The sequence below is a fragment of the Mustela erminea genome, chromosome 2 (genome assembly GCF_009829155.1).
Source record: "Mustela erminea isolate mMusErm1 chromosome 2, mMusErm1.Pri, whole genome shotgun sequence".
Classification (NCBI taxonomy): domain Eukaryota; kingdom Metazoa; phylum Chordata; class Mammalia; order Carnivora; family Mustelidae; genus Mustela; species Mustela erminea.
The window spans coordinates 33,499,102-33,523,346 of NC_045615.1; the positions used below are offsets into that span (position 1 = coordinate 33,499,102).

General features: G+C 36.6%; 1 protein-coding gene across 1 annotated transcript in view; it reads left to right on the plus strand.

Annotated features, from left to right (window-relative positions):
* Window positions 1–866: 866 nt before the first annotated feature.
* The window catches only part of NAF1 (nuclear assembly factor 1 ribonucleoprotein), a 42,513-nt gene continuing 19,134 nt past the window's right edge, over window positions 867–24,245 (plus strand). Inside the window, exons 1-3 of the mRNA XM_032332633.1 lie at window positions 867–1,389; window positions 5,597–5,765; window positions 21,374–21,467. Coding sequence (XP_032188524.1) covers window positions 1,061–1,389; window positions 5,597–5,765; window positions 21,374–21,467 — 592 coding nt within the window. The 5' untranslated portion in view covers window positions 867–1,060. The remainder of the gene's footprint in view (window positions 1,390–5,596; window positions 5,766–21,373; window positions 21,468–24,245) is intronic.

Genomic DNA, 24,245 nt, shown 5'->3' on the forward strand with positions numbered 1-24,245 from the left:
ATCACTGTTGCTGAACTATCATTTTATTGATAAGGTCATTCATTTTTTTATTTATCAACCATTTCACTTAAGAGAAGAAGCTCCTTAAAATAAAAGACTATGCCTTACTCTTAAGTCTCTATGAAAGTCTGCTACTGTGATGTGAACAGAATACATTCTCAGTGAATAACTGACAAAATCTTTAGTACTGTCCCTGGCACGTATGCATGCTTAATAAATGGTAACGAGAATTATTTATTACTGCTGGAGGGGCTGATGCATCGAACTGAAGATTTAAAAGGAAACGGTAAAATTCTGATCTCTGCCTCATTCCCAAGAAATTTTTGCTTACCAACCTTATGAACTAGAGTAATCGTTTTACTTCCATCCCACCACCCTTTCTATGAAGTGGCGTCAACTACCATATAGACATTGCCATAATATCAACGAACGGCAACATTACGTCCGCTCTTACTGCTCTTTTTGAGAATGCTTTGGAAAAACACAAGGAATAGTTGTAGTTTTTCTGAAATGAAAAGTTAATGTGCTTGCTATCTACCGATTTAACTTCATTTAACTTTAATGAAGTTTACTAGAAGTGTCTGTTGGAAGATTTCCTGGCTCAAATTTCTTACGAAGAGACTCTCCCCGGTCTACAAGCCCTCCTTCAAATCTCCGCTTCGAGTATAACTGGCCCATTATATACATTATACATGTATACATAGTATACATTCAGCAAGAGGAACGCCTAGCCACCTGACCCCACGACGCCTGCCGCAGCTCTAAGAGGTAATGAAATCGGCGGGTTTAGGGCCGCGCGAGATCTTGTTTCCAAAAGCCCTGCCTCCCCACTCGCAAAGAGCGCAAGCGCGTTACGTCACGAAGTACGCTCCCCCGGAAGTGCCGCTGTGTCAGCGGCGGGGGCGTGTCTCCAGGCAGCTCGGCGTGCAGTTACCGGAGAAACGCGGGAAGTGGGGCCCAGGTGTGGTTACAACCCGCGTGTTTGTTCTATTCCCTAGCGAGCCCCGATCCTGTCTGAGGGCCCTGACCGTGAGCCTGACTGGGTCTGTGGAGCGACGCCATGGAAGTAGTGGAGGCCGCCGCCGCTCAGCTGGAAACTCTTAAATTTAATGGCACCGGTTTGGGGGATGGCCAAGGTCAGGCGGTGCAGTCCCCGGGCTCTGTACCTGTTCCAGAGCCACGGCCGTCACTACAGTCGGATGCGGCGTCCCCGGACACCGGACAGGCCGCGGAGGCTCAGCCCGCGGAGGAGCAGCCGCGTGAATCCGCGCCGCAGTCAAGGCCAGAACCTCCTCCCGGAGGGAACTGCGTCACCGCCCCGGGCGCAGCAGATCAGGCGGGGACCCCAGACTCTATAGAGACTTCGGACTCGGATTCAGACTCGGACAGGTCGGGTGCCTGGGGGTCCTGGAGCTGTTGGGGGGGGGGGGGAATCGGGATCGCGGACCGAGAGCGTGCCCGCGTGGGCCTGGGAGAGAGGAGAGGTAGCTGGAGCTCGCTGCGCACGTGCTGACTAGTAGCTTGGACCGCCCCTTCCTCGCCTTCACTCTGCATATCGCGCTGCGAATCCGAGATAATCAGATTCCTCCTCTTTCCTCAGTTTGGTAGTCTGAAAAGTCTTAGGTATAGATTGCAAAAGCAAAAACAAACCCTGAGGATATTGGATTATTTCGATAACTACTCAATTTGACGTGTCTTGTTGTGGTTATAACTTTGAATTTTGTGTCAGTTTTTTTTTTTTTTTTTTTTTTTTTTTAAGGCAGGTTTAGAGTGTGGCCTTGTTTTTTAAACCATGAATTAAGGATCAGTTAAAGGATTTCATACGTTTCCAGTTTGGCTCCTGATAATTTTTGTAGAATCCTTGCAGGGAGCATGTGTTCACCAAATTAGGGAAACATTGTTATTTCGCATAGCTGTATCATCTGGGTAAGTTTTATAGACGGCAGCCCCACGCCGTCGTGTCTTTTGAATATGAATCCTATGGAGAGAGAGGACTTAAAATCGTAGGATGTTACTAAATCACACTGAACGTTGTCTACAAGTATTTGAGTGTTTTACGTGGGATACTGAATATATGAGCAAAATATCCCTGCCCTAGATACTAGTGAGAAGGATGAAAAATAAAACTAAATACATCAATGCATAGATTAGAGGTGGTGAAAATTACAATGAAGGAACAGACAAGGCATGGAGAAAGTAATAGGAGAGCCCAGCCGTGTAAGACAGTGTAGCCATGTTAAAGTTTTAATTCTGAGTGTTAGGGAAGCTACTGAATTTCAAGCAGAGAAATGGCATGCTCAGGTTACTATTCTAATAAGCTTTGTTCTCTAGAGAAGGAATTGAACTGGGTTCAAGAGTGAAAGCAGAGAAGCACGAGTGTAACAAGGCTTAGCGTGGAGAGAGAGTTCGAGAGATGCTGCATGAGTCCATCAGGTGATCATGGTTGTCAGGGTTAAGTATTTTGAAGTCACCATAATAGATGGGGTAGTGGGCTTGATAGGGAGGCATCAACTGGGTGGATGACAGTACTGTTTAAGGAAATGGGGAGTAACCTATCTGGGATGAGGGCTGGAGACTAACAGGAGAGTTTAATTTGGGCAGTTAATTTGAGATTTCTTTGACAGCTAATTGGAAATAATAGGATAATGAGTTTAAAGTTGAGAGGACAATTCTAGACTGGAGATATAAATTTGTACAGATTACAGATAGGATTTGCTTTAACTTCTTACTATGTACTTTTTCAAATTCGTTAAAAGTAGAGAGTAATATAATATACTTATAACAATGAATAATAAAATAAGTGTACTCATCACCACACTTAAATGGTTTCCAGTATTTCCTAATCTCGTTTTATCTAGTATTTCTAACATTGTTTTTTAAAGATTTTATCTATTTATTTATTTGATAGAGATCACAAGTAGACAGAGAGGGGTGGGGGGAGGAAGCAGACTCCCTGCTAAGCAGAAAGCCTGATGCAGGGCTGGATCCCAGGACCCTGAGATCATGACCTGAGCCAAAGGTAGAGGGTTAATCCACTGAGCCACCCAGGCGCCCCTCGGACATTTTTTTAACCTGAGATTTTTAGTGCAAATCTCAAACGTATGTCACCTTCTCTATATGTTCTTTACATTTCTAACCGATAAAGTACTTATTACGTAGCCACCATGTTATTAATCAAACGTAGTAAAATTAACCCTAATTTCTTAATACCACCTAATAGTCAGCATTCACGTTTCTCTGGCTGTCTTTTAACGGTTTGTTCGAATTGGCATTCAAACAAGATTCTCAAACAGTGCATTTGGATGTTATGTTGATTTAGTCTCTTTTCAGTGAAGGTCATATTTAAAACGAGGGAAACAGAAGATACGTGAGGGTAGAATACCACGGTAGCATAGTGGATTCCAAAATAGGGAAGTTTTTTGGGGAAGGAAGGGGGAATCATGTCAGATGTTGTTGAAAAGTTAAGATGACAGAAAGATGTCCACTGGACTTGATAACATGGATATTGTTGGTGACCTTGTAAATGAGTGGTGGTGATGGAAGCCAGTTTTGGGGTAAAGATTGAATGGGAAATAAAGGAGCAGAGATAGCATATGTTAACAACTCTGTCAAGAAACTTGAAGGAGAGAAACGAGACCATTGTTGGAGGAATTCAGCAGAGGTACTGTAGAATTTGCCAGTAGGAATGATATGGGAAAGAGGAAAAGACTCGTAATATAGTAATAATAGTAAGGAGTCCGACTGTGAATGGGATGCCCATTTACCCCTGAGGTAGAAAAACATCATACTTGCCAAAACTAGTGCCTTTGTTTCAAGCACTTCATAATCCATCTGAAAAGACATGTTTTCCACTGAATTATGGATAGTACAAGACAGGCTGTAGTAGGCAGTTTGAAAAAAATGCTCTGGGAGATACAGAAAGAAGTAAATCTACTTTCGGTGGATAGGGGATGACTTCAGAGGAGATAATATTTGAGTTGAGCTTATAAAGAGGAATGGAATTTTTCTGCCCTAGGGACATTCCATTCAGAGGAAATAGCACAAGTAGCAGCATGAGATAGTGAAATTAAACAGAATTTGGGATATTTTATATGCTTCTGTGCTAGATGTGGCAGAAGATGGGATTGTGAAGGTTACCAGGAACCTGATTGCAAAGGGCTCTGAGTTAGCCTTTATCTTGTACCCAGTATAGCTTTATGTAGAAATTTTTAAAGCTTTTCTCTGTGTTTAATGTTTTCTTAATAAAAAATGGAAAGAATGTTGTGAACATATAGCCTTCTCCTTGAGTTAACACTTAATAACATTTTAGAACTTAGTTTCACATATGTATGTTATTGAGCCCTTTTAAAGTCATTTATAGATATGATGACACTTTCTCCCTAAATGTTTCAGCATGCATTTTCTAAGAGGACATATTTTTTACGTAATCATAGTTATCACACATAACAAAATTGATAATTCCTTCATATCTAATGTCCAGTCATGGATTTTTTTTTTTTTTAAAGCAAGTGTGTAAACTGATTAGGATGGAAGGTCATGAGACGGTGAAGGAAGGTAGCAGCAATAGGAGGAAGCGTTGATTGTTGTGGGAACAGACTACAAGTATTGACTTCTGTTATACAATTATTACTGAAAAATAGGGGAGAAATAGGATTCCTCCCTAAATACGGTCATAATAACAGTGGAAATGGGATTGAGAAATGGAACTGGAGTGATGTTTGCCATTTGAAGGTAGGATTTTATCATTGACTGAGACAGCATTGGCTCAAAATGATTTCAGGTTTTTCACCTATAGTGACAGGATTGAAGACTAAGCAATGAAATAAAATAGAGGCAGGACAGAAGCGGGTTCAGTAAGGAGAATATTTTCTTTTTTTAAACTTGTCCTTAGAATTAGTTAAGTGTAGGTTATTCATACAGAGGCAGTCAGTGTGCATCTGGAGATTAGGGTGGAGCCTAGAGTTATCAATATCAAGGCTGATGATTTAGAAGTTACCTCTACATGGTTGATGATTGAAATGATTTGAGTGAAGGATGTTATCCATGGGAAGAGGATAGAGAGAAGAGAAAATGAGGGTGGGACTTTTAAAAACAGCACATAAAATGGGCTAAGGGAGAAAGCCAGCAAACAAAATTTAAACTAAGAGGATTACTGATAACAATTGCTGTGAAGCCAAGGGCTAAGGGAATTTTTAGAGTTGAGTGGTCAACATGGTTGGTAACTTTCAGGAGTTTCCAAGTTGTATGAAGACAGAACATTTTATTGGCAATTAAGTGATCTGGTTCATTGATGACTAATAAGAAAGGTGTCTTGGCAGACCTCTCTTTTGTCAGTGATTTGTCATGTGCTTAACTATATTAAGACAACTGTGTGATGTATGAGACTTAAAATAATAGAATTTGGGTTATAGCAGGCATTTTGAAAATATTATCAATGGATTAAAGACTACTTTGAAATATTATAGTAAACTTCGAAATGCTAGCTTTTGAATTATATCAGCAACAATAACTACATATAGATACTTCCTAGTTGAAAAATTATAATTTAATACTTCAGTAATACTGTACTAAGTTTTTGACTTTTTCTTCCCTACAGTGAAACAGATTCAGATAGTTCAAGCTCCTCCTCATCCTCATCATCTTCGTCATCATCTTCCTCTTGTATATCACTTCCTCCATTGCTGTCAGATGGAGAAGATGATTTACAAACTGAGAAGGAAAATAAGAATTTTCCTCTTAAAACAAAAGATGAGTTACTCCTTAATGTAAGTACTTAGGATTTGAACATTATAAAATATATGTTATGATACTAATATTGATGTAATTTGGCCTGTATCTGGTTCTGTAAATTTGAAGATTCCTCAGCTCAGCCTCTTATTGGGCATACTTTTTCTATGCTTTGTTTTTTTTTTTTTTTTTAAATAAAAGAGAAGATTGATCTGGTTGCTAAGGTTTCTAAGATTGCTTCTAACTCTAATATTTGATAATTGTTCTTGATGGACATCAACTTTAGCTTGCTATTTTTTGGTTTTTATCTTTGCTACAAAGATTTCTCATGTAGATTTACAACCTTGGTTTTTTTTGTTTGTTTGTTTGGAGTTTTTTTGGTCCACAAGTCAGAAAATTTTGCTCAGTAGTAATTGAAATCTTCTTTAATTGATTGTGTTTAAGGGAAATAGGAAGTAAAATTAGATAGGTTGAGTTTCTTAGGACTCTTATTAACTTGGAAGTTTTCGAAGGATTTTTGTTGCAGATGGAGAAAACTCTTTCATTATAGAATAGTATTTATTGGCACTTGATAGGGTTGGTTTGTAAAGTTGACTCTTACATGGTAATTTCCTCCTCTTATCCTAGAACAATGATGGTAGTTTGGTTGAAACCTCATGATCCAAGAGACACATCTCCTCAGGATTTCAGAATATAGACTGTATTGCCACATGTTTATTCTCCCTACACCCACATGTACTTTAGTTACTACTAATGCTTTTTAAAAATTTAATGATCACTAATTACATCTATTTTGTAATGTTTAAATCAATGAAACAGTTTAATGCAAGGTTTGAAAACATTTTAAAAATGTTGAGCAAATCAGGCACCTTTTCGTGCCTGGATTCTACCAAAATTATTTCTTCTTCTTTACTTGTAATGAGAATTTCCCTATCTCACTCACACTTTATGTATTGAAAACCCTTTGAATTTTATGCAGCTTCATCAGTGGTTCTTGTTTTCATACTACAGACATTGCTGTCCCTCTCTAGTCTTTTTATACAAAGGCTTTCCCAACTTTTAAATTATTGAGAGACTTCTTTGGTCTTTCTCATGTATCTTGGTCATCTTTCTACTTAAGTTTTCTCAGACTATAAAAATCAACAAATACAGGACCACAGTACTTTTTTTTCCCCCCCATTTAAAATGCCCAAGATGTATGATGGTTTATCAGAATTCTTTTTTTTAAATTAATTTTTAAATTTTTTTATAAACATATAATGTATTTTTATCCCAGGAGTACAAGTCTGTGAATCGCCAGGTTTACACATTTCACAGCACTTACCATAGCACATACCCTCCCCAATGTCCATAACCCCACCCCCCTCTCCCGACCCCCCTCCCCGCAGCAACCCTCAGCGTGTTTTGTGAGATTGAGTCTTTTATGGTTTGTCTCCCTCCCGATCCCATCTTCTTTCATTTTTTTTCTTTTCCTACCCTCCAAATCCCCATGTTGCATTGCCACTTCCTCATATCAGGGAGATCATATGATAGTTGTCTTTTTCCGATTGACTTATTTTGCTAAGCATAATACCCTCTAGTTCCATCCACATCATCGCAAATGGCAAGATTTCATTTCTTTTGATGACTGCATAGTATTCCATTGTATATAAATACCACATCTTCTTTATCCATTCATCTGTTGATGGACATCTAGGTTCTTTCCATAGTTTGGCTGTTGTGGACATTGCTGCTATAAACATTTGGGTGCACGTGCCCCTTTGGAGCACCGTGTTTATATCTTTAGGGTATATACCCAGTAGTGCAATCACTGGGTCATACGGTAGCTCTATTTTCAGCTTTTTGAGGAACCTCCACTCTGTTTTTCAGAGAGGACCACAGTACTTTTTATATGTATCATTTTCTTATTCATCTTACTTGACTTAGAATTCATACCTTTTGAATCTCTTGAAACTTAATGCAAAATCTTAGTCTATATGTTTAAGTATTTTTCTTGGTAGAGTGATCTTATTTTCCTCAGAAAACTAAAAGGGTCATTGTTCATGCAGAGGCCAGGAACCACATTCTGGAGGGCTGAGTTTATATCTGATCTTTGTAGTTCCCTAGTGTCCAGTAGAATGCTTGACAGATAATAAGTTGTCAGTCAGCAGTGATATATGATCACAGGAGTGAGAGAACAACAGGCATCTTACGTTCCTTTATTCTTAAACTGTTATAGCACACTGGCCATATACTAGGTGCTGTAAACAAGACCCTCAAGTTTTTACTCTCATAGTACCCGGTGCAGAGAGGCAGACAGTAAATAAACTAAAGACAGACATAATTTTGGAAGTGCTTTTGAATTTTGAGAGTGTATCTTGGGCTTATATCAGAAAATTACATTTTTGCTGCAAAGGTATGTTAGCTTTCGAAACTTGAACAGTGGGCCAATCTGTTCATTTTTGTGCCACTTCCTAGGGATCTTTGGATCTTTGGAAAGGATGGAAGAAGCAATTATAGTCTCTGTTTTTCAACTTTGGATTTTTTTTTTTTTAAAGATTTTATTTATTTATTTGACAGAGATCACAAGTAGGCAGAGAGGCAGGCGGGCGGGGGGGCGGGGAAGCAGGCTCCCTGCCGAGCAGAGAGCCTGATGTGGGGCTTGATCCCAGGACCCTGAGACTGTGACCTGAGCCGAAGGCAGAGGCTTAACCCACTGAGCCACCCAGGTGTCCCAATTCTTGAGTAGCTGTTCACTTTCTTTTACATTTACATAATTAGGAAGTCAGTTACTAGAAGTCCCTAGTCCTTTAGACCAGTGCTGCTAGAGTTAGGTAGAGGAATGAGTTTCCTGGATTGCCATAAATCTTTGACTTGGGGGACTTGGGGCTGTAAAAGAGTATGTTAGGACTTCTTCAGGATTTAAGGAAAGAGAATAATTTGGCCCTGAAGACCAGGATGATAAGGCTACATGTATTCAGTATCTTTAGGACTCTGCTGCTTTCTTAGTAGGTTTTTCTCCATGGGGCTGGCAGTTTGGCCATTGATACTCTTGTATGAAAGTCACAGGGAGGACTTGTGCTGGTTTACCTGGGGCCTGGTACCCAGTCCTGAACACATCATTGAGGCTAGTGGAATGTATCTTTGGATTGCTTGGGCATGAGTCACATAGTCACTTGTTTGTGTGGGAGAGTATGTAGGAAAGTGAGTACTTTAGAGAAAGCACATGGGCAAGTGTGAGGGCGGGAACATGTAAAAGCCAGTTGACAGAAAGGGAGTGTGAATGTGTGTGTATTTTGAGGAGCATGAGGGTTGGGTGGGTGATACCAACCCCATGCAAACCACAAGGAATGGCTTCTCTGTCACAGGAAGTCTTCTGTCCATTTCAGAAAGGGATCTGTTTAGTCAGTAATAATAGTAATCCTGTGTAGAGTGTAAAAGGGAAATACTTGGGAGGGGTTATCACATGTGTCTTATGTTGGACTCCTGTGGTTGCAAGCAATGAAGACTCTCCACTTACCTCAAGAGAAAGAGGATACATTGTAAACTTACTTGGATAAGAAACCATGGGGAATTAGGGTAGCTAGTGAGGACAGTCAGGCTGTTTCTTTTACATGCCTCTTAGATAGGGTCATGGTTTTCTGAGTGTCATTTTATTCTTTCTTTACTCGCTGACTTCTTCTGTTTTACTCTAGATTAATCTTTTAAATTCTAGCTTGCATGTAGAGTGCTGTGACCCTGGCTCTAAATAGAGTGTCTTCTACTTTGATCTTCCCTTTAAGCCAGCCAGTTAGTGCTATATTTCTTTGCTGACTTTTGGGACAATCCTTTTACTTAGTAGATTAGGTTTTTTGTGTGTTTGTTTTTTGTTTTTGTTTTGTTTGACTGTTATTTGAAAATGACAATCCACTTTTCTTGGGAATTGTCCCCTCCTGTTAAAATCAGCTCTAGCCAGTGTCAAATGTACTGTTTTGTGTAGGTCATACTGGTATATCCTCCTAGCAGGGATTGTGCTTGGAGCTGTTTGATCTATATATTTTTTTAAATTTTATAATGAAATGCTGAGGAAAATTAGTAAAACATTGTATCCATGTTGTCTTTGCAAAAAGTTATGCATAAATTAAAATGGGCCAAGCAGTTCTATCAATTTCAGAGTTTGTGCTGGTTCTTTAGAGATGTGTGGAACATAGGCATGTCCAGTTTAACCCAGTTTTATGTCCCAGCTCTTTATTAAAAAAGTGTCTTATATTCTGGGCTGTTTCCTATTGCTGTTCAGGCATGCTGAGCTTAATTTTTACCTCCAATTAGTCTGTTTGTCAAGCAGGAATACCCCCCTCACACACACCCACCCTGGATCTAGTTTTTTAATCTTTCACATTATTGGAAAGTTAGATTCTGGTGATCTAACCACTAACTATTGCAGATCTTTAACGGTAAGTATATGGGAGCCTCAATGAAGTAATCTCAAGATTGTTCTTTTAGAATTAAACCTTAGAGAGTTGCAGTGGTCCCTTGGGATGACAAGATATGTTATATCTTGATTTAGAAAAAGGGGTGAGGAGAAGAGGAAAATAAAAAGGGAATGGTTTGCTTTAGAGGCATAGAAAAGGAGATTAGTCTTAGTTGGCTCTTTTTATAATGTCACAGTTATATAATACATGCTGTTAAATTTAACCAAGTGGAATTATTCTTTTGATCATAAACTCCTCTTTAATGCTGAGAAGATTTATATATAACCTACACAGTAAATATAAAGTAGCATATGTATTACAGCTTTGAAACTACATTAAACCACCCAGGGTTTATTCAGTGTTTCAGTGAATTGGAAAATCAGGTCCTTTTTGAGAAATTTTCTCAGCAATTTATGCCCTGAACTGTTTATTGAAATAAATCAGGTGTAATTAAAAATCTAGAATCATAAAAACATTAATGGGATTGTGACATTTCAGAACCTTAATCAGAAATGAATTTTATAAATTAATGCCTATTATTTTCTATTCTGAAAACCTGAAAGGTTTTTCGTAACATTTAAAAGTTATGGCTACAGTGCTTATGGGGATTAAAAATGGATAATACTGCAGTAGGCATATTAATGTGTATTTATACACATAATATAGCATCACTAAGAAAAAATATAAGGCTTGTAGGCAGTTCTTGGTAGGTTCCTTTGTAATTTGGAGACTGCCTATATTATATTATAAAAGAAATGCATTTTGTAATTATACTTAGGTTGACTACACTATATTTTGTTCCTAATTTTGGCAATGCAGACCCATATCATAAAACATCTAACTTGAGTATATGGAAATACCTGGGCCACCTGAAGTGGTCAGAAGTTAGAGCGGATTCTTTCATACTTTTTTATCTCCCACTGTCCATGAAATTACAACGTACCATGGTCTCTTCACTTAATAATTGCTGACTAAATATGTTGTTTCCAAGGCCTAGTACAAGTTTTGCCCTAAGTGCAGGCCTCTTTCATCTTCAGCATTTTATGACTCTAAGTGTATTTGAAATTACTGCATCGTATCATAGAATACTGGTGACGCTTTTTAACATTCTTTTCAAAATGTCATATTTAAGACATTATGGCTTATGTACTTGAGAGGAGATATTTTTAAATTAATAGTTGGTGATCTTTAAAAATAGTGCTCATATTTTTTTAAAAATTAGAATTTTGTGCTTCATTAAACAAAATTATTTTAGTAAAGCTTATAGCAAACAGAAATGATCCCTTAAACTTCAGATAGTGTTTTATTTATTAAAAAATATTTTACTTATTTATTTATTTGACAGAGATCACAAGTAGGCAGAGAGGCAGGCAGAGAGAGACAGGGGGAAGCAGGCTCCCTGCTAAGCAGAGAGCCTGGTGCAGGACTCAATCCCAGGATCCTGGGATCATGACCTGAGCTGAAGGCAGAGGCTTCTGAGCCAGCCAGGCTCCCTGGTGTTTTATTAGTCAAGTAAGCATGTATGTTCTGTGTGTGTGTGTGTGTGTGTGTGTGTATGTCATACATATATTATACATAAGCATTCCATTTATTAGAGTCCTCCATTCCTCAGTAGATTTTAATAAGTTCTGTTTGCTTTAGAGGTTAAAGACAAATGTCTGTTAAAAGGAAATCTGGCTAGAGAGTGAGCATACACACCTTTGCTAATAGCAAAGTAACACCAGAAAGTTAATGATTGGCTGCAAGATGAATGGTACTGGACATAAAAAATTGTGGGATTGAGTGGAAGAAGAGATAATTTGCAGTGCAGGGTCAAGGAAATTATCCTAGATTGCAAGATGGATAGGATAGGTATGGAAAGGTGACAAGTGAAGAGAATATGAACTTTCCCGCTGATTAGCTAGAGTCTGTTGCATGACGGTTGTATTTGTAGTGTTGGTTACATAGTAGGGGCTCAGGGAGGGTTTCTTTGTTCATACATCATCCATACACCTGATGTTGTCCCTTCTAAAATTCGAAACTAGTAATTGTTAACATTTTACAGTTATTTGGCAGTGCTTTTATCTTTGTAATAAAGTCATGGTCTTGGATTTGATGAAATATGGACTCCTCAGTTAACGTAAAAGATAATGCTTAGTATTATATCATTGGTTTTTTTCTTATTGAGATGGATTATAATTTTTCTGTGAGTCACCTTCTAAAGATAATCTTGTAAACTTTGTTTCTGACAGTAGCTTTAGAGAAAAACAGGGTAAGAACATAATATTTATTAAAAAAGAAAAAATACAAAGACACTGCCAAGAAGTATTCATTTTTATTTTTTAGGTGAAAATATTTAATGGGCTAGTCTCAATCTTAAGTTTAGTGTCATACACTTTAGTATAACTAATAAGGGCAATTAAAGTGTATTGAGGTCCATGGGACATTATAAAAGTACTTTTGGATTGTTCAGTTGATGAAGTAGACTAAATGTTATATGTGGTCTTAGTTACCACACAGTGTACAGATCTAATCCATTCTTTTTTCCAATATGTTTTACCAGCTATAGGGGAAAAAAAAAAGTTCCCAATCATGGCTCTCAGTACTCCAGGGATTGGATCCTTCTTTCCAACCATTTCTGAAAAGTGAAGGCTCACCTAATAGGATCAGGTAATTGGCTGCCACATGCATGTCCTCTATTCTTGGGTAATGCAAGGAAAGTGGCCACGTAATTTTATTCCACTTTCCTCACTTTTAAAAAATTTCCCCAGTCTAGTACCAGAAAGTGTTAGTTGCCATTTGCAGTATTTGAGTCCTTTCCCATTACCCCCTGTTGTGCTTTTCGTAGATTTTTTTTTTTTTTTTTGATATTTTATTTATTTATTTGACAGAGATCACAAGTAGGCAGAGAGGCAGTCTCCCTGCTGAGCAAAGAGCCTGATGTGGGGCTTGATCCCAGGACCCCGGGATCATGGCCTGAGCTTAAGGCAGAGGCCCAACCCACTGAGCCACCCAGGTGCCCCACCCCCCTTTTTGTAGATTTGTGAGTGAAAACCTAAATCAAAGTTCTTTAGATAATTTTGCCTCAGAAAATCATAAATTACTGATTTTTTTTTCTTGTCCAGTAATAAGTCTTCAAAGAGCTAGGAAATGCAAGGTAATTGTAATGTACAAATGTCATCTTTTCAGAGGGTCATTTTGACCCATTAGCTCCTTCCATTTTTGCACTGGAAGTCTTAGGCATCCATTTTTTAACTAGTCTGTCTACAGTTTAATTTTTTAATAGGGAAGATTTTTAATATGTGGTACTCATATGGATGTTTTGCCTAACTGAACAACCTTGTAGGCCAGATGTTCAGATGTTCAGGAATCAGAATGTAATATTCTTGTAATACAATAATTGGTCTTTCATGGATATCTCAGAAGTATAGGTAGGACTGTGCATTTCTTTAATGCCATAGTTAGGAGTTATCTGTTATCCAGAATTATCGTAATTGTGTTTGAGGCTGGTACATAATTTTCTATCTTAATGTGCTATCTTTTTCATTACATGCAGTTAAATATTTTTAAAATTGTATTAGACATTTGAATGAAATATTCAGAACTTTTGCTCAGTTTTCTCCCTGTTTAGAGATAAGAAAACTGACTTCCAGAAAGAAAGTGATTTGCCCGAGGTAGTATTTGAGTAGGAGCGAGCAGATTGCAGTCTGCTGTATTTTTAGTACTTGCATAGACATGTGTACCTAGCAGCATTAGAATTTGAATTTGATCATTTGAACTTCCTTGATTATTTGGTTTCTGAATAATGTAGTATATTTTGTCATGGTGATAGATGATTGTATCATAATGTAAGATTTCTTAAATTGCATGTTTGGACCATATTGTCTTTTAATAGAGCCTTTGACTTAGAACTGTAGGTTGTAGAAAATACGTGATTAAATTTCCTTAGTATGGTGAATTTTAGTAATTTATTGCCAAATGGTATTATGTATCTGGGGATTTTTATTTCCATGTGGTCTTTTCTTTTGCTAAAGAAGAGAATGAAGTATTTTTCTTCCTTTCCTTGCCTGTTTTTTGTTACTACATACAACATTTGTTTTGAGTCAGTAAGCGTAGTATTAACTTTATTTAAATGATAGCATGGATGTTTATATCTTAGTTGTATATACTCCACACCCAAGATAGGTTTTAGTTTCTTTTTAATTTGGGGGAAGTAACAGTGGTAAAAATAGAGATTTATCACAAATCTTCATTTCCCAGGTTAAGTTTTCAGGTTATCATTAAGATTTTGTAGGACTGTGGTGTATGATGTGGCCTTAGAATTATATTTGTATTAATGGCTGAAAATAGAGTGGTCTATTAATACCTGGGTGTATGTTTTGTAGTGGAGGGCTTTTTGGATGCATGAGAATGTAAAGCAGTGCTGTTCAATAGAGTTTCTTGCAATGGTGGAAATGTTCTATATCCACACTGTGTTAATACTGCAGCAGTTGAGCATTTGAAAAGTGGCTAATCTAACCAAACACTGCCTTTTAAATTTTACGTAATTTTAGTTAATGAAATTTAAGTAATCAAATGTAGTTAGTGTCTGGTATTGGATAAGCAGAATAAAAGGGGCCTTTCTTACCCACCATCCATCTTTCCATGAGGGTTGTAGGGTAATCCAGGCTCATACTTTAATCTTCCTTACCTGCAGTAAATAGCCTTCTTGTCTTTTATTTTCAGGACAGTTGGGATCTTGCTTATATGATAGAGAAGGTCTTTATATCCCAGGTTTCCCTTACCACCTCTGCCTTCAATTTTTTAGTTTGTCAGAGTGGCTTTTACTTCTAATTCTTTATATCCTGTGTGTCCTGTCAAGAGTGGTAATGTCCTTCAGTATGTTTTCTGGGTATTTCTTTTTTTTTTTTCTTTTTATTGGAGTTTGTATGTTTTTCCTCTTTGCTGTGATTCTTTCCTTACTCATGGAAAAATAAAGTGTTAGATTTTTATTTCTTGAAAGAGAGTATGCGACTGAGCAGATTTATTCATTACCTTACTGGGAACAGCTGTCAAACAGCTGCCATGTTATCAGGGAGCCAGGTGTTAATCTAATAATTCTAATAATGTTCGCCGCTGCAAACCTGAGGTATCTGTGCATTAGTCCTGGGCAATGAAGCTTCCTTAGAAGTCTGCCTTTTTAACTTAAATTCCTTGAGGATTCTCTTCAATTCTGGGAATTATAAATTCATTATCTGATTTTGTTCCAATTGAAAAAGACTGTGATTGCTTCTGAGAATTTTGTTTAACTCAGACTAATAAGTCATTTCATTTAATAAATATATGTTAAACAACTAGGATGCGCTAGTCATTGTTGTGGGTGCTGTGCTAATGAGCAAGTCTGACCAAGTCCTGTTTATTGTTGAATTTATTGTCTAGTTAGGGAAATGGACTTTAGGCAAGAAAACACATGGGATGTTAGACAGTGATGTGTTTACAAAAAAGAAAGTTAGCAGGATAATTTAATAAAGAGTAACTAGGGTTGGTGGAGGGAGGTATAGTACTTCAGATTTCACAGTTAGGGAAGAGAAAGTAATCTTGACATCCAAATACTAGCACAAGATCATATACTGACATGGTAGTCCCAGGAACTTTTCCTTTTAAACCTTCTTAAATTCTGCCTTTTCAAGCCTGACAAAAATATTTATGGAAAGCATGCTTGCTTAAATGGGACAAATATATCTCTTCTGATCCAGCCCCCAAATGTCTGCCATTTTCAAAGCAAATACACTGCTTGACATAACTGCACTTTCAGAGGTAAATTCCATGATAGGCTTTTGATCTGGAATTGTACTAGGCTGATTTCATTTATTTCTTGTAAGTTTTATGTACAATATTTAGTTCTTTGTGTACCTTTTATATTCTGCAAAGTATTTGGGATGGAGATTTCATGCACACCACTCTTACAGGGTAGGTCTTTTTCTATCAAGAGGCCGTTTAATGCCTTCATTGTTCTTTTTTTAGGAATGCTTAGAAAACTGTATATACATTCCAGTGTTATAGGGTACTGGGATCACTGAACTAGGATTGGAGGTATGGTGGTGATCACAGATGTATCTCTCTGTTTTTTCTCTAAGTTTAGCTGTGTATGAGACAGAGGTCTTCTCCATTTGTAGGCAGTTTTGTCCTGTGTTAATACATAGGTTGGAAACAGGATAACAGGATTTAAGGAATCCTGACAGACTTTGCTTTTGACCACAAAAATGGGTCCCTATGTCACTACAAATATTTTGGCTTTGTATATCTTCCCCTATCTTCCTCATTGCTAGATGTGTCTCATAGACATCCTTAGGGGAGGAGAACGTCAGGATTTCATCAGACCCTGCAGCTGACCCGTTTTGCTTGTGGTAAATTATTTAATATTGATCTCAAAAGATGGTGAAAAGGTATTAGATGAAATTCAACAGTCTGATTAAAAAAAAAAAGAAACAGGAACACAAGTAGGAATAGAAGGTCACTTTTTAAACCTTTTAAAAAAAGAAATTTCAATTAAGAAACATTGTTATGCTTAACATTTGAAACTTTTCTAATAAGTAGTCATACATCATGCCCACTATCATTACAGTTTCTTGACACTTGATATTGTGGACATACCAGTCAATACAATTTGAAAAGTCAAAAATATAATATTGAAAAAAAAGAGGAGAACTTATTTTTTTTGGAATTACACAAGAAGATCATTAGATACAAGTTTCAGCATGATGCTTTCTTGTGTTCAAATGATACCGTATAAAGGATGTATTTATAATAGCAATAAAAAATATTAAATAATTACAAAATTATAGCAAATAAGGTATGAGATGGCTTTAAATAAACCTAAGGATTATTTAGGACCTAAGGCAATCTAATTAAGTGTAATTTTAATCAATACTAACAAGACTAATATGATATGACAAAATGATTTTAAAGCTTGTCTAGTAAAGTAAACATGAGAATAGTTAGAAAAATTCCATGGGGAAAAATATGGATGGAATGCATAGAGGAACTAGCCTTATTCCCAAATATTAAACATGTAACGAAAGGCACAGTTGTTGAAAGAGTTTAGTACTGACACTGAAATAGATTAGTAGAAATGAAAGGAGATTTCAGTAAAAAACCTAAATATATAAGTACATCTAGTATGTGTTAAAGTTTATTTTTCTTATCAGTAGGGGAAAAGATGGATTATTCTGCAATGTGGGAATAATTGGCCAGTAATATGGATAAAGATAAAGTCCATCTGTGTCTTGCTTTTATACAAGAATAAAATTATGAATGGTCCAAATATGCAAATATTAAAAATGAAATTGGAGAAGCAGTGAAAATAGAGTGAATTCAAAAAGTGATTTTGGAATAGTGAAGGTCTTTCTCTCTGTGTCATAAGTCTCAAAAGCCAAAAAAAAAAGAAAAAAAGCTTGATATATTTGACTATATAAAAATATGCTATATAAAAAAATGCTGAAGTTCATTAAGCAACTTAAATACTAAAAACCATTCTGGGAGGAAAGGGAGTGGATATTTCCTTCATATTTGATAAAGGTCAAATGTTTTTAACCCAAAGTTCCTTATAAAATATTAATAGAAGGATAAGCCCTCTTAAAGAAAAACATATATAATATACAAACAATTTATAAACATATTTGGATAGCCAGGAAACATGCAAGGCTGCATAGTCTTCATGATTAATAAAGAAATTAAAATAAAAGCAAGATGCTGTTTTGTATCATAGACCTGTCACACTGGCAAAGGTTTACAGTTTGTTTCTCAGTGATGGTGAGAATGTGAGAAAATCTCTCATTTGTGGCATTATTAATTGACAACATTTTTGAAAAGAAACTTGTCAGTATCTGTCAAAGTTAAGAATGTTTTTATCTTTGGACCTAGTAGTTCCACTTAGAGGGATTTATCACAGAAGTTACATGAAGATGTATGTAAAGGATAGTTCTTTTTATCATTGTGTGTAATGATAAAAATTAAAAAGAGGCAGATGTTTTATCAGGTGACTGGTATTAACAGTCTATACAGTGGTATACTATAAGAAAGTTTAAAAAATTAGATGTTTATGTTTTAATGTAGAAAGATGTACAAAATATAAGTGAAAAGGGTAGCTTGCATTATAATGTGAATATAAATAAAACATTTTACCAATAGAAATGTAAAGTTTAGGGGTGCCTGGCTGGCTCAGTCATTTAGCGTCTGCCTTTGGCTCGGTCATGATCCTAGGGTCCTGGAATTAAGCCCTGTGTTGGGCTCCCTGCTCAGCAGGGAGCCTGCTTCTCTCTCCCTCTCCCTCTGCAGCTCCCCCTGCTTGTGTTCCCTCTCTTGTTAGGTCTCTCTCTCTCAAATAAATAAAATCTTAAAAAAAAAAAAAATGTAAAGTTTATATCTGCATGGTAAATATATTTGAAATACCTCTGTGGAGAGGTATTGTTTCGTGGGTATTCAGAATGGTTTGGTAGATATCTATCTAAATTAAGGGGGCTGGTTGAAATAGTCCTCCACCATCTTTTCCATTTCCACATCTTTTTCTAATATAGTTTAAAGTCAGTGTGATGACCCCAGCTTTGGTTTTCTTGTTCAACATTCCCCTGGAATGTTGGGAGGTTGAAAGTAATAAGATAGGGGCATTTTTGCTATCCTTTTTTTTTTTTTTTTTGAGTCCTTCTGTATTACTAATTTTTTTCCCTTTTTAAAAATCAGGAGCATGTATTTTATATTTTAATGTTAAAACAGTGTCAGGGTTGGGGTGCCTGGGTGGCTCAGTGGGTTAAGCCTCTGCCTTTGGCTCACGTCATGATCTCAGGATCCTGGGATTGAGCCCTGCATCCGGCTCTCTGCTCAGCAGGGAGCCTGCTTCCCCCCACCTCTTTGCCTGCCTCTCTGCCTACTTGTGATTTCTCTCTCTGTCAAAATAAATAAATAAAATCTTAAAAAAAAACCCAAACAGTATCAGGGTTTAGATCTATACCAAAACATAATTATATTGCATGGACCTCCATTCCTCTTGATAGAAAATATAGAACAGGAGCTTTTCATTCTGTGGCCAAGTAGCATTTATTTATTTGAGAGTAACATTGATTTTGTGTTCTACATGTTAATGGTATTTGGTTTACCCTCTTCAGTTTAGAGGTTTCCCAAAAGATCTAATGACATTTTATCTTTGTAGACTTCCTTTTCCTTTGTTCTATGTACATGATTCTGACTATTTAACCAGTGAGCTTAATCATAGTCCAAAAGTACAAGAAGTTTTTGCTCTGGATTTAACTGTGATTTGGTTGGTCAGTGGGGGAGATTTCAGATTTTATTACTAGACTTTTGCGTTAGAAAATGCCATTCACTACTTCTGAGAGCTACCTCTTCCAGAAGCAGAAGGCAGTGTGATTTGTTCTCTAAAGTGTCATGAAAGCTGTCCTGTCTGCAGTCTCCCAACATTAGAGTTCTCTATTCTTGTATTTAACTGTAAGTGGGGTTTTGTTGGGGATACTCAAGCAGCACAGGGAAATCTGGGAGAACACAGCTTTATTTTCACTGGTGGGCTCAGTGGGATCGTTCCCCAAAGACTGAGCACCCGGCAGGTTAGAGGTGAGTTTTTATGGTTACGGGTGATGGAGGATGGTAACAGTACTTTTTTCGGGGTTTCTCAGGGCCATTGGCCCCCTTTATGTGGAAGTATAATCTATATGGAAACGTCAGAGGAGAGATCTAAGTCATCCCTGGGAACTTGTTTTCTTTTCTTAACCAAGCGGGTCGACCATTTGGTTTTTTCTTCCACCTCAGCAGGAGCAATGGAGAGCAGTGGACAGGAAGGGGCTGAGGCCCAGGGGTCTCTGTCCGCCTCAGTTTCTTTTGCTAAGAACTTCTTAACAAGGCTGTTCCATGTCACGTGTTCTTTACCAGTTCTAACAACTGTACTCTCTTGTCTGTGCTAATACACACATGGGCCACTTTCAAACCATGGTCTTACCAAGAAAGAATTATCCATGTTTAATATGCAAAAATGACAAATGGTTGTCCTCTCCCTCTAAAAGTACTCAGAAAAATTCTGACATATAAAATACAATCATTTCCTCTAACACCATTCAAACTAACCGTGCAAAAGTTAAAGTCTTCTCCGTGGAGTTGGTTGAGACTATTAGTATGGTTGTTTGTAGGTAATTCTTGATTAGAAAGTAGCATCTCCCAAAAGCAAGTTCTACTTTAACTCTGGGTATATGGGTTGTTAAAAACCTTGTTTGAGTCCCCAAAGAGGAAAATGATTACCCATGATCCATTCATCTGTAATAAACTGTGTTGTTTCAGCTTTACCCATCTTTTTCAACATTCCTTCAAAAGTTGTCTTTCTCTTCCCAGACCAACTCCCAACATGCCAGTAATAGGATCTTCACACTTTCAAGCCTTCTTAAGGAAGAACTTCTTCTAAAAGTTAATTGTGGTCTTTTGGCAAAGGTCAAAAATAGAAAGTTCCATTTGTTTAGCTTAAAGCCTAAGGTCAGTTTTATTCTTAGATACCTCTTCAACTTAATCTCTACGTAACATCTAGTTTCTATGGGAACTGAGGTATAGTTAGTAGTTGGGTCAGAAAAGAGGAATTTTTAAATGTAAAGGAATTTAGTTTTTAACACAGAAAGAAGATACTAGGTGACACTTCACAGCTTTTCCAGGTGGAGCCTGTGTTTTGTTTCCCAGGAACTCTAGATTTTTTTCCTAAAGAAACCAGACATTTACTCTTTTTCACACAGCCCCAGAAAAGATTGCTTTCTCTTTTCAACTACTTAATCCCTATCAAGTGAATTAACCAAATTAAGATAGCTAAGAGAGAGAACTCTTCTTCTGTGGAGAAATTGTAGTGACCAATAGAACTATTTCTCTGGGAATCACTTAGTGAAATGTCTTTTTTTGTTTGTTTACTTAGGATTCCTTAACAATAATAACTTTTTTTTTTTGTCTCATTCAAGTATAATTGGAAAAATCTAGGTACTTTTGTCCATGTTCTTAGTCTAGCTGGATTAAAGTATAGATGCTGTTGCATCACTCACGTGGGGAGATACTGGAGGTGGAAGAAATACTGTCAGACACTAAAAGGGATAACATCAAAGAGATGATATAAGTGCTTAATGTTACATCTTCAGAAATGTTTAGTCTTTAAATGGAAATGATGTCCTACTTTTTTTTAGTTGTTGAAGCTTGAGAGGAAGATCAATGCTTTTTTTATATTATAGGAGCTACCTTCTGTTGAAGAACTCACTATTATTCTGCCTGAAGATATTGAATTAAAGCCCCTTGGGATGGTTTCAAGTATTATTGAGCAATTAGGTATGTAATTAATTTTATGAATAAAATTACTTCTATCCAGATATGCATTCATTAAATCAAAGATTTTATGACAAAAATTTTCTGTGACATATGTAAATAGTCATTTAGTTTGAATAGATGGAGTTATTTTTTACTTATATATGTAACTCATAAATGCAGTGTCTTTTTTAAAATTCAAAGTCTACTTTTACTGACATTTCTCCAGAGTTCTCTTTGATTTGGTATATTCGTTATTTAGTGCTATTAAGTTGCTACTTAGTGGCTTTAAACAACATAAATTTATTGTTTTATAGTTTTGTAGGCCAGAAGTCTGATGTGGGTATCACTGAGCTAAAATCAGTGCTGAGTTCCTTTCTGAAGCCTCTAGGGGAGAATTCATTTTCTTGTCCCTTTAACCTTCTAGAAGATACCTGTATTCCTTGACTTGTGGCCCCCTTCCTTCATCTTCAAAGCCAGTAATATACCTTCTCTGTGACCCTTCTCCCTTTATCACATCTCTCTCTGACCAAAGCCTGGAAAGATTATCTGCTTTTAAGGACTCCTTAATTTGGGCCTGCATGCATAATCCAGGATAATCTCCCGCAACTCAAGGTCCTTAACCTTATTAACATCTGCAGAATCCTTTTTTTTTTTTTTAATGTAAGGTAACATAGTTTCAGGGTTAGGGGGTGGGTGTGGTGTCTTTTGGTGGGGGGAACATTGTTCTGCCTACTGCCTTTGATTTTATTTTAGAGACATGTAAATTAGAAAGTTCTGTGATTTATTGTCATGAAATATAAAGCTGTTGGTTATAAGAGAACTAGATATTATAGGTTTCTTTAGCCCCAGGTTTTGAAGTAGGTATACTGAAGGCCTTGAAGTTCATGTAGCTACCATTAGCTCTCGTAGTAAGATCCATCTGAAAGTAGAACTCAGAGTTGACAAAGTCAAAGGATATTTGAATTGGATAAAAAACCTAGATTATCCACCAGCCCCCTTAGTTTACAGGATTTAAAGGACACAGAAAAACCTGACTCACTTGCCATTCTGATCAGTGGTAGAAATTGGATTTTGACCTTTTTCTCACAGTGTCCATAGCAATATTTTACAAAGTTTATACTTATATAATTTTGTGCTTTTGCCATTTATTAATAAAAATTCTGATTAAAGTGAAACTTTAAAAAAAAATTTATTTATTTATTTATTTGACAGAGATCACAAGTAGGCAGAGAGGCAGGCAGAGAGAGAGGAAGGGAAGCAGGCTCCCTGCTGAGCAGAGAGCCCGATGCGGGGCTAGATCCCAGGACCCTGGGATCATGACCTGAGCCGAAGGCAGAGGCTTCAACACACTGAGCCACCCAGGTGCCCCTGAAACTTTTTTTTTAAAACAGAAATCATTATTTCTTTCTGTTATTTATTATTTATTTCTATTATTATTATTTATTATTATTTAAACTCTTCATGTGGTTCTTTTATTAACATAAACTCTTTATGTTTTTTATGTTTATTAAGTTTTGTTTTTTAAGTTTATTAACATAAACTCTTATGTTAAACATTAACATAAAGTCTTTATGTGATTTATTATTTATTATTTATTTCTATTATTATTTATTATTATTTAAACTTTTCATGTGATTCTTGCATCATTACATTTATTGGTATTTACTGATATTTGAGTTCTCTTATGGCATTTAATAATCTGCATAAATAAGTAATCATTTGATTAGATAGTGTGAGTTGAGCATTTATTAGACTTCATGTATGTAGCAAAAATCTCATGTTTATCAAGAAAAAAATGTGAACCATACAGTATGCATAGGATAATGCTTTTTAAAAATAGTTTTGACTAGCATACCCTGTTAGGCTAACAAAATTCTCAAGCTTCTGGGAATAAAGATTGACTGAAAATCAGCACATGCTACCCTGTTTTGAGACTCTAAAATAGTATGATTTGGACCAAATTACAGAAGAGAAAATATAGTATTAATATACAAAGCAAAAAATATGTGAGTTCAAGTAAGAACCCTAGGAGAATAAGAGAGGATTTGGCTTTGTACTCTGTAGTTGTTCTCCAAGTTCTGTTGGCTTGTTTTTTTTTTCTCTCTCTCTTACTTAATTTGGAAAATATAAGAGGCTAGTTAGGTATTGTCCACTTAGGTAGAAGTAGAGAGATTTCATGAAGTTAAGGATCTTGTACTACTAGATACTTTGACTGTTCATAGCCTTGGAAATTTTTATCAATGTATGGTACAGACTTTAGGTTGATTTGTATGCAGATGCCGCCTAGAATAATTTAATAAAAATGGTTTTTTAAGACTATGGACACACAGTCAGTAGTTGTGTTGTTAAAGGAAGAGCATTGGAACTAGGGATCTAGGTTATTCTAGGTTCTGATGATGACTTGGTCTGGAATTGGCCATGTGATAAGGTTACTGTGTTAAGCCCTGTTTTCTCATCTTTCTATAAAATGAGGGAATTGGATTAGGTGATCCTTTATTTTCATGTAATCTGATCCTTGGGAATGGGATTATGGAGAAGAAATGATTGAAAATGAATGCTTTGTTAGTGCTCACTATCATTATCAATCCTTACTCATCATGTTTATCCCGGAAACATATCTAACTCAAAAGATGTTGACCTGTGATCTGTTATTCCACATGTATGTTCAGAATTTAGAAGCACTAACTATTGTAATTAATTGGATATAGTTGAAATTTTTAAAATGAATTTTAATAACCTAAACTAACATTTTATTTCTCAAGTGGACATGGCTTTATCTGTGTAATGTAGCAAGTATTC